At 33.8% G+C, this 18447-nt stretch overlaps 1 protein-coding gene across 1 annotated transcript; it reads right to left on the reverse strand.

Annotated features, from left to right (window-relative positions):
* Positions 1–1046: 1046 nt before the first annotated feature.
* On the reverse strand, positions 1047–1583 carry LOC149152080 (uncharacterized). The gene has a single exon (XM_089443368.1). The coding sequence runs from the start codon at positions 1581–1583 to the stop codon at positions 1047–1049; it is 537 nt and encodes a 178-aa protein (XP_089299494.1).
* Positions 1584–18447: the final 16864 nt, after the last annotated feature.

Raw genomic sequence — 18447 nt, forward strand, 5'->3', positions numbered from 1 at the left:
TGTTGAAGATGCGTGAGTTACGCTCTTTCCAGAGCAGCCAGTACATGAAACCCGGAGTGAGATCCCATAAGGAGTTGAGTATTTGGCATCGAAACGGATTCTTGGCCCAGTTCCTTATATTGTCCGTCACATCTTCGCTCCGTGGAGCTGCTCTTTTGTTGCAGTGCTCCACCCGCTCCCAAAGTTTCTTTGCTAGTGGGCAGGACTCCATTAAATGGCCGATTGTTTCAGTGTGGAGGTTACAGTTCGGGCATCTAGAGGGCCCGACGAATCCTCTCTTTAGCAAGTTATCCCAAGTGAGTATACGCCTCTTACTGAGCAGCCAAAGGAATGTTGAGATTTTGGGCCAGAGCCCAGGAAGCCAGACTCGTGCCCAGATTTGGTCTTGAATCTCTTGGCTATTAGAGTAGCGCAGCTGATGCGCCTCTTGCGTGGTAAAAGTGCCCTTGTGCCTGTGACCCCATCTGAGCTTGTCCTGCTGGTCAGAGTGGCGTATTTTCCGTTGCACAAGTTCCTGGTCCAAGTCTGAGAATGTTTCCCCTGCCCAGTCTCTTTGCCAGCTGTTAGCAGATCTCCAAGTTCGGTATTCTTGATGGGGCATTTGCTGCCAGAATTGATGCACGTGAATGAGGTTTTCGTGATGCATATACGATTGCCAGAGTGGCATCTGGAATAGATTAGTCAGCTTGGGGAGTTGCTGCCACGAATCCTCCCAGAACCTGGCTGACGTTCCTGAGTGTATTTCCCAAAAGCTATGGTCCTGTATGAAGCTGCTGTGTATCTTCGCTGCATTCCAGATTGGAGAGCCTTTGGCACTGGGATTGATTCTGATTAGTTCTTGCCATTGACTTCCCATTGCGTATTTTGCTTGCCATAAGCGAACCCAAGGCGTGTGAGGCTTGGAGAGCCAATTCCACCACATGCGGGCTCCCATAGTATTGTTGCTTTGAAGAGGATCTCGAAGCCCAAGGCTCTCCCTCTGTTTTGGGTTTACATACATCTTTCCAGTTCACGAGGGCCCATTTGCGGTTTTTGCCCGAGGAGCCCTAGAGGAAATTTCGTTGAAGGTTGCGAATAGCTTTTAGGACCCATTTTGGAGTTGCCATAGTAGAGAAGAGATACAGCGGCATAGCTTGAAGGACAGACTTGATGAGGACCAATCTGCCAGCCATATTGAGAGCACGAAAGGTCCACGAAGAGAGTTTTGATTCCAGCTTATCAAGGAGGGATTGCCATGAGGTATTTTTAATAGCAGAGGCCGAGAGAGGCGCGCCAAGATATTTGGATGGCAGATGAGAGATGGTGAATCCCAGGATTCTTGCTATGTTCCTTTGAGTGGAGGGGGGGGTATTGAAAAAGAAGAGCTGCGATTTGGAGGCGTTAATGGAGGTGCCGGATGCTTCAGAGTAGAGGGAGAGGAGCGATTTAAACATGGAAGCTTCTTTTGAGGATGGGTGGCCAAATAACATGGTGTCATCCACGAATTGTTGATGGGTCTGCGGAATGAGGCCATGAATGGAGATGCCCTTAAGCTTGCGAGAGGCTGTGGCTGCTTTGAGTAGTCTACTAAGCCCCTCTGCCATTCATCACTGATATTATTACCAATGAAATTGATCCAATAGTTCTGATTGTACCAATAATGGGATTATTTGCTAGATAAAAATGATGTGACATATCAGGGTGGTCAATTAGTAAATTGGCTTGGACTAGTCTAACAGATGATGATATCCTTAATCAATTCGATAAAATTTGGAAAATATTTTTCATTACTAAAGTGGATCCTTTGGTTGAGATGGTTTATATCGTATAAACTATATACTTTCATTATCACGTGCTAAAACTTTAGCCAGTCGACATAAAATTGTGATACATGTAGTTTAGAAGGAATCAGTTCCAGAACTCTTTAAAAAATCATTTTCAAAAGAACGAGAATTTGATTCTCTACCTTTTTCATCAAAAGTGGTGGCCCGTTCATAAAGAGAATGAATTTTTCATTCAAATATTCCCCAGATAAATCCCATAGCTAATTCCTGACAAAAGATACAGGATCTGAAAATAGAAAACTGATTTGACCAATGAAATTCTCTTTGAGTAGTTTCCTCGATTCAAAATCATTTTGATTTTTCTATCTGAGAACTAAAATGATTATGAAATAGATACATTACATGGGGAAATATGTGTCCAATGAGAATTGCAAGCACAGTCTGGGGAGATATTTCTTGCTCTTACTAATATTGAAGGAGCAGATCATCCACTCCATCTAACCAGCTCCGAGTTCGAGTCTCGAGCAACCCGGATCAAATTTCTAATAGGTACCTCTATCCACTTATTCTATTTCTAGATCTAATCAAGTTTTTTTTTCATATTTGTTTCTATTCACAGGGAACGAACTATCGCACTATGGGTTCTCCAGAAAGGTTATAAAGAATTTCTATTCCACTCATATCAATTTCTTAAGAATTCAGTTCCAGAATTGTGTTGCACTTTGTTATAGCGAAAACAAAAAAAACTTATTCGATCATATCCGTTCTCATTCCAATTGATCTACCATTTCTGGAACTAGGAATAAAGAATTTGATGGAGTATCTAACCACAGATAGATCTATAGAGTGTGGAATATATGTAAAAAATATAGAGTCTATCGAAAATACCTCTATATTCTATCTATATAGTATAGATCAATATCTATCCCATTGGGAGAGATACTGAAATTCCATCCCAGATATTATTTGACATTGATACATGGATCATATTATACTATAAAATAACAAGCCTTATGCTTGGGAGCCTCTGATGATTTTATAAACGAAATTCTGACCATGATCGTAATTATAGAAAGATGTGAAAGTGAAAATTTATGTAGTCGCTTGTGCGACTGTATCACTAGCACTAAAAACTATCTTTACATTGGATGGTTCAGTGCCTTGATGATCCCTACCCTATTGACCACAACCTTTGTATTCATTATTTCTTTCAATGCAGCTCCTCCGGTAGATATTGATAGTATTCATGAACATGTTTATGGTTCTCTTCTTTATGGAACCAATATTATCTCTGGTGTCATTATTCCTACCTCTACAAATATCTATTTGCACTTCTATCCCATCTGGGAAGAAGCTTTCGTCGATGAATGGCTATACAATGGGGGCCTTATGGGCTAATCGTTATACACTTCCTACTTGGTGTAGCTTTCTATATGGGTCATGAGTGGAAGCTTAGCTTCCATCTAGGTATGCGTCCTTGGATTGTTGTTGCATACTCAACTCCTGTTGCAGTTGCTACTACCATTTTCTTGATCTACCCTATTGATTAAGGAAGCTTCTCTGACGGTATGCCTCTAAGAATCTCTGGTACTTTAAATTTCATGATTGTAATTCAGACTAAGCACAATATCCTTATGCATCCATTCCACATGTTGGGTGTAGTTGTTGTATTCAACAGCGCTCTATTCAGTGTTATGCATGGTTATTTGGTAACTTCTAGTTTGATCAAGGAAACTATTGAGAATCAGTCTGCAAATACAGGTTACAAATTTGGTTAGGAGGAAGAAACCTCCAATATTTTGGCTGCTCATAGTTATTTCGGCCGATTGATGTTCCAGTAAGCTAGTTTCAACAACTCTCGCTCTTTACATTTCTTCTTAGTTTCTTGGCCTGTAGCAAGTATCTGGTTTATCACTCTAGGCATAAGAATTATGGATTTCAACATAAATGGATTCAATTTCAACCAATTTGTAGTTAACAGTCAAGACCATGTAATTAAAACTTGGGATGGTATCATTAATCATGCTAACCTAGGTATGGAAGTTATGCATGAACGTAATGCTCACAACTTTCCTCTTGATCTAGCCGTTGTGAATCTATTTCAATAGGCGGATAATACTCTAATGGATTATTATCGTGTATTTATTAATTGAAGCATACCAAGCCTTTCATTTTATTGAAAGTCTTGGTATGCTTCAATTGTTTTTTTTTATTCTTCATACTTCTTTCCATTCCATCAATAATGGATATGTGCAGTTCCCCTGCATCCAACAAGAATTGAACCTGCGAGTTCGCTAATTATGAGTTGGGCACTTTAACCATTCAGTCATGGATTCTGGATAAAGATCACCAACATATTCATTCTATAATATGAGTATAGACTCAGATGTAAAATTGGGTAGTTCAGGATCCAGACCCATTTACATTCTTTCTCTCATATTTGATTCATGTTGAATATTATTAATAGACATTCAAATAAAATTTCATTGAATTAATTTGATAATAAGCCATAGAACTTGTTTGAGATTTAAGAGTTAGTCATCGATCTTTCTTTGATCCTCTATCAAAGGCCACCAACCCACCTGAGAATAAATTTTAGCTCGTTTTTTCTTCTTGGAAGAAATTATTGTAGATAGAGAAATTGGTTTTTTCAAGGCAGGCGTAGCCAAGTGGACCAAGGAAGTGGATTGTGAATCCACCACGTGTGAGTTCAAATCTCGTCATTTCCCAATAAAAGAAGAGAAAAAATGGACTTGATCTGATTTTTTGTCTCATATTTTAGTGAAATAAATTATATCCATGGGATATAATGGTATTGGTTGGTTGACACGAAATTGAAAATTATATTAAATCAATATATACTATATATATTATATTTATTGGGATTAAAACAAAGGGAGAGAGGGGGTAAAAAGAAATGGAAAAAAGAAGAAGAAGATCCTGGATAATCAAATTGGAAGAGATACAAAGTTATAAATTTCCAAGCAATCCATGGAACAAATCCAATTTGATGCAATTCTTAATTCAAATACTTTCACGTCGAGAGCGCCTTATAAAGCTCTTTGACCTTAGAATTCTCAGTATGTTTCTTTTATGCGATCTACGTAAAATCAATCCATATTTTTTGGTCAAAGGTATAGTAGTACTTACATTATCGATCCTCATATATCGCTTCAATCATAAAAGTAGTATGATTGCGAGAAAAAATTTCTCTTGGATCTCTTTCCTATACATAACTTTATGGAACTTGGAAATGAAACAACGGAAGAATATTTAAAGCCTTTCACTACAAATTGGTTGATATTTCTGCATCTTTTACTATCTTTCCAATTGAAAATATATTACAATCGATTCATAGATAATTTTGATCCCACTAGTTTCAATTCATGATATGGCAAGAACATGAACAAGAAGGATGAGATGATCCCAAAGAATCAAGGACTGAACGAAACTCATTCAGAAAATGATGAGAAAGATCTCAATTTGAAGTTAGATTCAACTCTTAGTTCAACCGAAAATGAGTATTGGGAATATGAAAAATATCTTTGTGAATATCCATTCACAAGGAATAAAATGGAGATTGAGCAACGAAGAAAAATATCAATTCTTTGGGATCTTTATTTTATTGAAAGAGAACAAACAAAAATAGAATCAGATTTGTCCTCAAAGTGTTTATCAGAATATTATCCAATCTCTTAGGCAAAAGAATTATTTACACAAGATCAAAGATATACAAAAGAGAATTCCTTTCCTTTGGATAGGAAAAGGTTCATTGAAAATTGTACAAAATAAATTCGTTATTCTTTTTTTTACATATTTCCAATAGATGAACCATGTATGGGTGGTCCTAGTGCTACTAAAAAACCCATTGAAGATTTCAACTTATCCAAAAGGTTATTGAAAAGACAACAAACTATTTTTCCCAAGATTTCACAGATTCAAAATCCTATTCATTAATGAATATGATAGGTTATCTATGGAAGATCAAAACATATTTTGAAATTGAAAATACTTCCTCCAATTTTGATATTTCATCATATCCCAGATGGAATATTCTTAGAAAGATGAGTGACATGAATCGATCCGACTGTATTTTATCTATAAAGAGGAATTTTACTTTGCCTCAGAATCTATCTTCTGCATTATGTGATCAAAGCAAAGGAAAATACACATTGCACAACAATTTTCGATTGAAAACAATTTTTTTTTTGGAAATGACAAATCAATTCACTCTATCAATAACTAAGCCTAGTTAGGTTCACAATAAAATTTATTTTTATATTTATTATCACATGAATCCATTATATTAACTCAACAAGAATGGATTGCTAAGATCGGATCGGATCTTCAACCACAGAGAAAAATGGAATAATCAATTTTTATGGGTCCTACACAATATTATTGATAAAGCGAATGATTATTTAGATCAAATAACCGACAAGCAATTGAGCCAAATCGATTCCAAAAATCACTTGGAGATACGAACTCCATTTAACAATTATAAAACTGAAGCTTTGAATTGGTATGAATCAACTCAATATAACATTGCTAGGTATTTGGAAAATTTATTCAATAGATTCAATTTTATAAATAGCTTTAGTCACAATTTAAAGGATCAAATTAGAAAAAACTGGATAGAAAATGAAATTTTGGATATCGTAATGAAAGATGCAATTAACCAACATTCATCAAGTTGGAAAAAAATTAAGAGATAATGGTTCAACCATTCCATTATTCAAATGGATAAACATATCAATCAAAATTTGAATGTGTACAAATGTTCCAATCACACCGAATACTTTATGAAATATTTGAAACGTTTTTTCTAAAAAAACTATTTTCAAATAGTGTTCGATCCAATTGAATCATATACTAATACTAATCAAGATTCAATTGGTTGGTCTATGTTTTTCTCCCTTTCTTAAAGTACCGTAAAGATCTTAAACTCGAAGTTTGATATCATTTCGAAGTTCAATTCTAAGTTCGATATTTTCATTTTGCTTTTGGATTTTCACTTTCATAGGCTCGAAAGTCTTAATTATCGACTACTAAATAATTTGTTGGATCCAATTGGTACTCTAATCGTTCATTTCAAAACATTCAAACCATTTCTTTTGGATGACCATAATATTTCACAAAGATCGAAATTCTTGATTGATGAAGGAACAATTGCACCATTTTTTCCGAATGAGATACCGATTAATCCATTGATTATTGGTTTATTCGATAATGAAAATAATCGCATGGAATCATTTGATAACATTTATTTTTCAATGATATCCAATGATCGAGACAATTGGTCGAAAATTTTGAAACTATTTGATCAAAGCTCATTGAGAGCTTCTTTTCACGAAGCAAACACACTCCAACTTTTTGATTATTTGCATCATCCTAGACCAAATTATAGGAAGAGATTAGCTTCTAATATGAAAATATTTCATATAAAAAGGAAGAATCTTACATATGGATAATTATTCAATATTTTTTTCATCCACAACAATCTATCTTCCTTTCCCATTGGTGGAATAGGACTAGTTCACGCAGAAAAAGAGATTATTTCATTCATCAAATCACAAGTATCTAACATATTCATCAAATGACAATTATCTAACAAAAATTAAGTGGTGACAAAATGCTTGTATTAATCTATGATTTGTACAGATCCTTCAATTTACTAACTCGATTGAATCCATTCGTTCAGGACAAGAGATATATTTCCTCGACCAAAGATATTTCTACAACGCCTTTAACAAAATAACAAATAGCCAATTTGAAAAAAACGTTTTTCCAACATTTTTTAAATAGATCCAATTCATAAGAAAACAACTTTGATCAGTGCCTTAAAAGGGATTTCAGTTCAAACGTGGGTCTTATTCAAACTCGATCTTATCAAGATTATTTACTATCCGAAATCTTTTCCAATAAGAACCATGAAATGTTTCATCGTATTCAAGATTGGTTTGCAATCGAATGTTTAAAAAACATAATAGTAAATGAATACATATATGGGAGGAGTACCCTTTCTAATTCATCTAAAGAGGAACAAAAGATTCTACCATCACCACATTTTAATGAATCTACTAAGAAACATGAGATGTATAGGATATCTCAAATAGATAGCGTTTTTTCAAAATGGGATTTGTTCAAAACATATATTCCTTGGTTTTTTATGTCTGCATGGTGTAAATATCTTGAAAATATGCGTTTAGATACTCTTTTGGAGATATTAATACATGGAAGTAATCCATTTGTAGCTATTTTCTAAAATATTAAGCATAGTATTATGCTTAAACAGAATATCTTGTGGGAACTTTCTCATCCATTATGGGAACCTATACAATGGAAATTGAGAACGAATCTTATGGATAAGTTTTTTTTTCCAAGGAATACTTTCAAGGATTTTTTCTCTTACTACAAGGATAGTTTCATAGAGGAAACTAGTGATCAAGAGAAGTCATCAGTTCCATTCATATGGGCACATCTGAGATTACTAAATGCTCGAGGCTATAAATATGGGACTCTTATCCCTTTTTTCCTTCTTGGGTATTACATTCTTCAATATTTGAACATGTATTTCACATTTAGAAATTTAAAGATAGACTTTGAACTCATAAAGTATTTAAAGGATCCATCATACATGATAGAGTTGCAAAAATTGATGAATCCTCCCGTGCATAATTTCTTTCTTTATTATATAGTAGACAGATCTAGTTTTTTTTCTATGAAGAGGAAGATGAAGAATAGAAAGCTTAATTTTATTATAACTATAATAAGAGATTTGAATGGATTGTGCTCTAGCATGGATATCTCCAAAAAGGAGATACACTTACTAGTTAAATTTCTAATGATGGAAAAAAAAAATTCTGAATTTGAATCAAATTTGACTTACAGTCATAATTTCTTCAAGAATGAATATGGAGACAAAATCACTGGACAACCAGGGGTTATTCACTTACAATATTTGGCCTACACTTATCAAAAAGGTCTAATTAATTACGGGTTCAATCATTTTGTTTAGCAAAAGGTTGGCTATTCCTTGCTTTTTCTCAGTTTATTACCTCTTCAAAAATATTGTGTCAAACGAACCCCACATTTCATGGAACCCATTTCTCACTCCACTTAGGATCATTACTTTCCAAGCGCATTTTATTGATAGGTCCTATGGTAACTTGTCGATCCTATTTGGTCAAAAGTCCAGCAGCAAGCTCATATGTTCCTTTAATAATAATATCTTTGAAGAAGCTCTTGTATGGTGAGTATTTAGATTACCATGATCATGGAAGTATTCCTACTGAGTTTGATCATTTTTGGAAATATAAAATGGAAGAATTCCATATTACCTTTGAATTGGAAAAAGAAATGTCTCCTTGCATAACATGGATTCCAAAAATTCATGAACTGAATGTCAATGAATTAGGTAATTATTTCTTTGGTTTAGGCTTATCTGACTCTTCCCTTGGTTTATTAATGAACCATCTTTCTAGATATGGTGAGAAATATTCTATTAGAAATATTCTTGTTATTTCTTCGACTCATATCCCCAAAAGAGTGGATCCAGCTCTAATAGCTCCAAATCTATTAGATAGATCGATCAATATTCAAATGCTCGTTATCCAACAACAACAAAGGGAATTTCCTATTATTTTATGTAGCAAAGGGTTATACTCGAAAAAATTGTTATCCTGTCCTAATGAATTTGGATCTATAACCATAGATTCTGATGCATGAGATCTAGCAACACTAGCTAATGGAGCCTTAATAATTAGAAATAAATTAGTTGTGGACACTAATACAATTTGATATACTATTTATAGGCAAATTTTTCAGTTTCAATCTATGGATAATTAGGTTGGATTTGGTAAAAATGACGAAAGAGTTATATACAAAGTAGGAAAGGCTTTTGATATACGAAATATGCTTAGAAGAAATTCTCACATGAATCCTCTATCTACCAAAAAGGAATTATGGAAGAAACGGTTTTGTTATTTTTCTGAATGGTATTTAGAACCTTAGATTGTCGAAACAACTATGAAGGAATTGACCATACTTCGCCATATTTTGGGTTGCTTGGCTAGATCAGTGGCTCGAGATTCTTGGTCTATATCAAAACAAAATAGAGATAATTTGGTTCCTCTCGATAAATTCGTTGAGCATGATCTTGATCTAGCATCTAGTATTTTAGAAAGTATTCTGGTGGAGTTTCCATTTTCTGGGTTAGGAATATGTCGGGGTAAGTCTTATAAGGATCAAATCACATTTTCTTCATCTAGATATGATATGATTTCTGAAAGAATCTAAATTGAAGTTTACTCCCAGAACAAAACAAATAGATAGGGATATGGATGAAGAATTCATAAATAACATAGTTTGGAATCCTAGGACCTAGCGCCTTAGTTTTCTTTGCAGTAATTGATTCAATCATACAAAAATACCTAATTCATTGGGATCTTCGTATTAGTTCGGATCGTTTAAAAAATGGTAGATAGAAAGATCTCAATTTCCTATACAATATCTGAGGCAATATAAATACACTAAGAAACCAATGTTCTTTTTAGGAAGATGATTTCTTTGGGATCCCTTCCTATTTCAAGCACAACGCCCTGTGTTTTCAAGTCGAGAATTGTTCGCAAATGAAGAACTGTTGAAAAGGCTTTATATTACTTATGGTGTAAGAATATTAATAGCACAACCTGATTTTTTCCCTAAAAGAAGTATCCCGAGTGTTTTTCGTAGATATGATTCAAATTCCATGACCAGTTCGGCTTTGGTCATAAATTCGTCGAAACCATTGTCTCTTAGAAGTATCAAGTATTTCAAATGCATTCAAGAAATTTGTATCAAATTAGAACGTATGCATCCATATTATCCTTTATATTCATATCACCATTGGTTGACCGAAAATTCAAGAGAAAGGTTTGATTGCTTCCAATCGTTAATTCATCACCAAAGATGGCTTGAAACCAATAGATTATTATCTAATGAATCTTTTCTTTATAATACTCTATTTTAGATTTATCAATATTTATCAAATCTGTTCCTATCTAACACAATGTTATTGGATCAAATTACAAAGGATTGTTGGAGAAGAAATGGATTTTTCCCGAATGAAATTGAACACTCAATTCATACAACGGGATTAAGATTTGATATCCATTGGGAGAATCTGGAATGAAGTAAAAGAAAATTTACCAGGCAGTGTAGTTGTGGGAATCAATGATAGGTTCTACATATGATCCAATTTTAGATCATATAATGAATCATTTCTCGGTGTTGCACAAAAATAGTAAGTATGTTGGAGGAAAAAATACTTGATGGATCTTTAATTTGAAGATAGGTTTCTCACTGCGAGATCTTGACCATGTAAGAGTAAGAATAGTCTAGTAGAGAATATCTCATTAACTTAAAGAGAGATTCTCTACTAGACTATGCTTACTACTTATTTCCTCAATTTCGGTTCTAGCATTATTTTTTCCCACACTATTTAGAAGAGAGGGAAGGATAGAGTCACGCATATGCCATGGATATAATTGTTGAGGTTCGGTCGTAACTCACTTTTATTGGAAGATATTGTGAGAGGTGGCATATGGTCAACCTATGTATCGATATTCTCAATTTGCTTCCTTAATGATTAATGAAATATACCTCATAATATGAGGGTGGATTTAGAATGGACTCCTCATTAGGTAGAGAAGGTTTGATCCTCCCTGTGATCCACTATCCTATTCCAATAGTGTTAACTTGTAGGTAATCGTCTGAATACCTAGTATCAATAGAGAATGTATCCAAATATATTTAGAGAGTCTTGTATGAGATTTTCCATTGAATATTTTCCATTTATTTTCTCATTTAATAAGCATGAGAAATATTATGCCTTGAAGAGGACCCAAACCTCGATGCTCTTAAGCACGATATTTTAAGTCTCGTGTGTCTACCATTTCACCGTCAAGGCATCCAAAAAGTGAATTTTATTCCATTCATATATATACCAAAAATATCTCGATATATGAATGAATATATGTTATAGATAACGTATTCGAGTATTGATATCGATTGGTCATATAGGTTCATCATATATAATCCATTTTTTTCATTATCTGGAGGAGACTTCAAATACATAAAGAAGAGAAAATTGTTTCTTTTTCAATTCAATACAAACCTAAATAATTGAATATGGTACAAAATAAAAAATATTTTCAAAAACGTTTTTCGGTAAAAGTGATGTCTTGGTTCGAGTGGAGGTAGGGGTAACAATCCTTTTCTTTCTCTTTTCCACATGTCCATAGAGTTTTAGAGATAGAAACATTTATAAAAAAAAGATATGGATATCTATTCACTCTCTTCACTCTATTCACTCTATTCACTCTATTTTATTAGAGAGGTAATAATTTCTATAATGAATCACACTTCCTCATTTCATAAGGGGTCCATTGATGAAAAGAGTCTGGAAAATGTTCGACCCAATTCCTACAATTATGGATATAAGTGCAATCCAAATTCCTGGAGAGTTATACGCTTGTGTATCTATGAGATCATTTACTATTTATTGAAGCTCAATATCCCCCCTGGATAGACCATATAGCTAGAAAGACCATAAACCAGAATGGAATAAAAGAAAATGAAACTCTTTCAAACAATCTCAGGGTATAATTGAAAATGAATTTTTCACTTTATACATGTCAGATCATGAATTAGTAATTTCTTTAAATCCTCGAAATAGTAGAAACATTTTATAAATTCCAAGTTCAGGAGATTTACATAATCTCATTAAAAGGATCGAATATTCCTCCATAATCTATCTCCTTTTTTCTTAAGGAAGCCTTCCCAATAGGACTTAGATCTGTCTATGCTTTATTCTTATTCTTTTTCTTTTTTTCTTTTGTTCTTATAAACACATTGCCCGATCTAAATAGAAACCAATTTATAATTTATAAAAATATGTAAATTCACTATATAGATAGGTAGATCTCAATCTTATTTATAAGTTAACGAAAATGTGAAAAATCTCTATTGGCTTCTACCATTCTATGAGTCTCTTCCTTTTTGCGTATAACATTTCCATTCCCTCTAGCAGCATCCATTAATTTGTGACTCAATTTGAAATTCATATTTCAACCCGGAAATTTTCGAGATGCCCCTAATAACCAACAAATGACGAATAATTTTCCTTGGGTTGATATTATCTCAGTGAAAACTCGATAAGAGATCCACCCACACATCTTTTTTTAATTGTTACATTGGGAGTTACTCTACATATTGCTTGGCGTAGAACAGATAGTTGATTTTTCTTTGTCTATTGTTGAATATTTTTTATGGCTTGATAAATAATTCGATAAGCCTGTGATTTTTTTCCGTTTTTTAAGAATGTAGATAACCAGCATGTTAACTAATCGATTATGATAAATAGGATCAGATTCTGCAAGTTTTTTTTTTAACTGTTACATTGGGAGTTACTCTACATATTGCATGGCATAGAGCAGATAGTGGATTTTTCTTTGTATTTTGTTGAATATTTTTTATGGCTTGATAAAGAATTTGATAAGCCACTGATTTTTTTTCTATTTTTTAAGAATAGGATCGGATTATGAAAAATAGGATCTGATTTTTCAGTTTTTTTTTTCTTTTTGCAGTACTTCGTCATGACATGAGTGTGAAAAGGTATCAAGAATCTATTTCATAAAGGATGAAAATAATTTATTTTTGATTTTTTACTCCATATTGTAGGGTGTATCTCTAAAGGTATGAGAGATCTCCCTCCAAACCATACATACAACTTTCGTCGAATACGACTTTCCACATTATTATATCTACATAGATGAGATCTATTCTTTATGCATATAATTATGTTTACTCATTCTCAATTGAGTATCTGTTCCCTTTCTTTCTTTTTCTATGATTGGAAATCCTGTATTTTACATATCTATACGATCAAGTCCTTAGGTTTACAAAATAGTGTATAAAAAAGTGTTTCAAGTCATTGTTATTTGACTTGAACCCGTTCTAAAAAGTTCAAGGTATTTTTTATTTTTTCTTTTGAAACAACCAAGGAAAAATTCAAAAATGATCTCAATATTAAACCTTGGACATATAATAGTTCCAAATCTCTAGAAAAAATAAGTTTGTCTTTTTTCATGGTAGCCTGCTCTAGTCCCCTTACAAAACATTCATTATTAGGTTAGCTATATACTTAACATGTTCCTAGAAATTCAAATGGAATCATCATGAAATGATACAATTATTAGATAAGTAAGAATATACAGTGCACTAGAACAACCTTGTTGACGATATTTTACTTCGACATCATCTAGGGTTCCTCGAACAATGTGATATCTCACACCGGGTAAATCTTTAACCCTTCCTCCTCTTACTAATACTACATAATGTTCTTGTAAATTATGGTCAATACCAAGTATATAAGTAGTGATTTAAAATCTGAAGATCAATTGTACTCTGGCAACTTTACATAAGATAGAGTTTGGTTTTTTTAGGGTGATAGTGGAAAAGTTGACAGATAAGTTTTCTTCACTGTCACTCTACAAAACCGTACATGAGATTTTCACCTCATAAGACTTCCTCTTCAATTTTTTTCGAAGTAAGATAAATTGGATTATTTGCGTTGTTCGAGAATCTTCATATTCCCTTCCATCATGCATTATGTCTCAAAAATAGTAACTGGAACCAATTAAGTCAAACACATTTTCGTATTCTAACCAAACATTGATGAATCTTATTTTTCCTTTTTAGTCAAAAATATTTAGGATTGCCTCTTCCTTCTCTATTCCCATCCTATAAGTACAATTCCTAAAGAAATACTCTTTTTGTATGAATCAACATTATTAAATGCTAATTCCTTCTTGATATCTCGATATATCATTCCTCCAAATAAAAAATTGGATTCAAAACTGAGGGGTTAATGTGAGCTTATCCATGTGGTTATACACTGTTTGAATTTGAACAGGAATCAATTTAATGAAAGATACTGGCTTTTGTGCTTTTCTTAGGGTTGTCTAAGGTTACCTATGTTGAGGAGGATATATATCCATATCCATCCGAGATATGATTTGATTAAGTAAGTCCCACGAAAAGCAACCGATATGGCCAGGGAGAGTATACGAAAAAGAAATTTCTTTTTGATATGATTAGTCAATGATCTGGCTTGGTGAGTCCCTTTTCCTATGTTGAACTGATGAACAGAATTAATCCTATATCTTGTTTATGTGGACCGGTGGAAAAGTGAGGGCTCAGAAGGAAGAGGATTTTACCAAGAGAGAGCAAAGGGGTCAACATGTTCCGAAGAGACAACATGGATTTTGGAAATGTAGTTTTACTATACATCCACCCAGATCAATAAGTATTTCAATCCACGGGGGTAAATATGTGTTCGTTGGGTGAGACAATATCAATGGTAGTTACAAATTATGTTCTTGTCAGATGTCACTTTATTTCTATAAAGTTGTTAACAGTTGCAGAGGGTCTTCTCCTTGGTGCAAGAAGAACAATTTGATGCATATAATTTCTATATAATCTTAACTCGATCTTGTTCTCCTTGTTCTTCCCTAGAATATTGAGTGCTTTCCACACGCACTAGTGCTAGATCGGATCAAACATGTTGATTCATGTTCATGTAAAAATTTCTTGAGCAAGATAGGTAAAATATTACTAATTTTACGGGACCATATGTTGTGATTCAAATAAGTAGGAAATACTACTTTCATAGGATTCACTTAGAATAGGCTCCAATTTTTTTCTCCCTTTTTCTTTTTGTAGTAGTGTGGAAAGAAGGAAGGTTTGGCTTCAAGTTGTTTGAGATAAAATAGTGGGATAGCTGTGTTGAGTCTCTCAACCCTTTGGTGAGTTATTATTCATAAGTCAGTTCTCCTTCCAGATGAGAGTAGGGAAGGGATATAAATCAACGGTAGAGCGCCACCTTGACATGGTGGAATTCATCTGTTCGAAACTGATTATCCCTAATCCTAATGTAAGCCCTTCCATCAAACAAATTTTTGTTTTTCATCTTATATCTCTCTTCACTCTAGAGGCTCATTTCATTTACATGAGCTCTTTTTCATGGTATTTCATTAGGGTAAAGAAGAAATGACCAAAATGGAGCTGGATTTTCAATTGGAAGATATCCAAATTTTCATAATGAACAAAAAGGGTTTCCGCCCATTTCATTAAATATTGATCATCATATATTAGTAGTGAGTCGAGTGGTTGGCATGAGCTTTCCAATTATATTAAATCAATATTATACAATATATTCTATTCATTGGGATGAAAAGGGAGAGAAGGGGTAAAAAATAAATGAAAAGAAGAAGAAGAAGATCCTAGATAATCAAATTGGAAGAGATACAAGTTATCAATTTCTATGCAATCCATGGACTAAATCCAATTTGATGAGATTATTAATTCAAATCCTTTCACACCAGGAGTTCCTTATAAAGATCTTTGACCCTAGAATTTCCAGTACGTTGCATTTACGCAATCTACGTGAAAGAAATCGCTATTTTTTGGTCAAAGGTATAATAGTACTTACATTATCGATCCTCATATATTGCTTCAATCATAAAAATAGTATGATTGAGAAAAAAAGTCTCTTCGATGAAACTCTTTCCTATACATAACTTTATGGAACTTGGAAATGAAACATCGGAAGAATATTTAAAGCCTTTCACTACAAATTGGTTGATATTTTCGCATATTTTACTGTCTTTCTAATTGAAAATATCTTACAATCGATTCATAGAGCATTTTGATCCCATTAATTTCAATTCAGGATATGGAAAGAACACAAGCAAGAAGGTTGAGATGATCTCGAAGAATCAAGGACCGAGAGAAACTCATGCGGAAAATGATGAGAAATATATCAATTTGAAGATCAATTGTTATATGAATATATCATATAAAATATATGATAATATATAATGGAAATTGACCTTGAAATTTCAATTGGTAGATTCCATTATTATTTTAACGTTTTTATCGAGAGAATGGATTGATTCAATTTGGAGGATATTTTGAAAAAGAATATGCAGAGTTATATATCTATGAGAGAAATGAATAAATGAATAATACAAAAGATGTCTTTCACATCACAATATATGAATTAACCCCATTGTTCCTTATTGTTATATAGAATTTGCATCTACGGATAAACACATTTTCCCTCGGTGGGTGACTACACCTTGAACAACAGAAAGAAATTAGTTTAACCTTTTCTTATAGCAAATAGATGAGATGGAGGAACTTACTTGTAGCATTTCGGTTCCTTGATATCTTTTGAATAGCTCCCATTCCTCCCACTTGAGCTAAATATGCTCAAAATTTACTTGTATAACGAGAAACAAAAACAAGAAACGAGCATAGCATACATGATCTATCTACTATAAAACAATGGAATCGAAGACATTGAAACACATAATCATCATAGATATGAAAAATCATACGAGAAAAGGAATAAACTCTTTATTAATGTATAAGGAAGAGTATCACCCAATACAGTTCAATCCTGTGCCACTCCTCCAACTTTAGTCCAACCCTCGCCACATCAAAAGCACACAAATCCAACAGGATAACATTGCTTGACATAAACTCAATCCTCAAACCAACAGAATTTCCTTACAAACTTCAGATTCTAGCCCCTTGATCACTATGATGAGTGCTCAATTTATAGGAAATGGAGGTGATTTTGTCATAAATGAGGGTATTGAATGGCCTTCCAAAATTGGACTTAGTTCCCATGGAGCAAGGGATGAGAGGATAGGAGGTTAATGGATCCTTAGACTATCCAATTTCGAGCTCATAGGAGGAGATAAGAAGTGGGATCCTTCTAGAATCATCTAGAATCAAGGAATATTCCCAAAACCCTATGCAAATTTCGCTCAATCTCACCCATCGTAGGTCAAAGAGGGCCTAAATGCACTGCATTATAGGCCTGAATGGGCCTGCCTACTCTACAGTGTAGTTACCCCTGACCAAGGCTGCGCTGGTGTCCCAAGGAGGCATTTCAACAAGGCTTCGGACTAGAAAACTTTCATGGAAGGAAGAATTCAATGTGATGACTTGTCTAGGGCATGTAACAACTGAATTAAGGTTTGATGAGCCCTAATTGTACTAATCTGAATGTTGGGAGTGATGTGCCCAAATAGACCTGTAACAGTTTCCCCCTAAAGCATGAAATCGAAAACGATAATGTCAAGTAATATTCTTTATGATGTGATGGAGGGGAACTAAAGCGGATGGTGACCTGCATCGATTACAATTCATAACATCATGATATTTTAAATTTTTTCATGAATTGCTGAGGGAAGGCATACCCATACTCAGCATATAAACTTTCATTACATTTACATAGATAGTCATCTACAGATATAGACGCATGATGGGATGACCATCAGTGTAAAGCCATTGTACAGATGATTTAGTACTATCCTAAAATCGCAACCCGGATGGATGAAACTAGATCCGGGGTCTTCTATCTTGTCCAATCATTCACTCAAGTAAGAGTCTAACCATGTGAATATGTGATCTAAAGGCAAACATGGGAAGACACCATCTGATTACTAGCCAATGATGTAAGACATTAACATATGTGAGAGAGATCATCGATAACAATAATGATTCTCAAGGTGTTGTAGTACATTTTGCATGGTGTGAATAAATGTTTTGATGTCGAACACCATACAAA

Source organism: Pinus tabuliformis, chromosome 9 (assembly GCF_031772625.1).
Source record: "Pinus tabuliformis cultivar Carrire ecotype Pingquan chromosome 9, CPIR1, whole genome shotgun sequence".
Classification (NCBI taxonomy): Eukaryota; Viridiplantae; Streptophyta; class Pinopsida; order Pinales; family Pinaceae; genus Pinus; species Pinus tabuliformis.

Coding starts and splice junctions, on each gene's coding strand:
- LOC149152080 (XM_089443368.1), bottom strand. CDS start 1,583: ATGGCAGAGGGGCTTAGTAGACTACTCAAAGCAGCCACAGCCTCTCGC.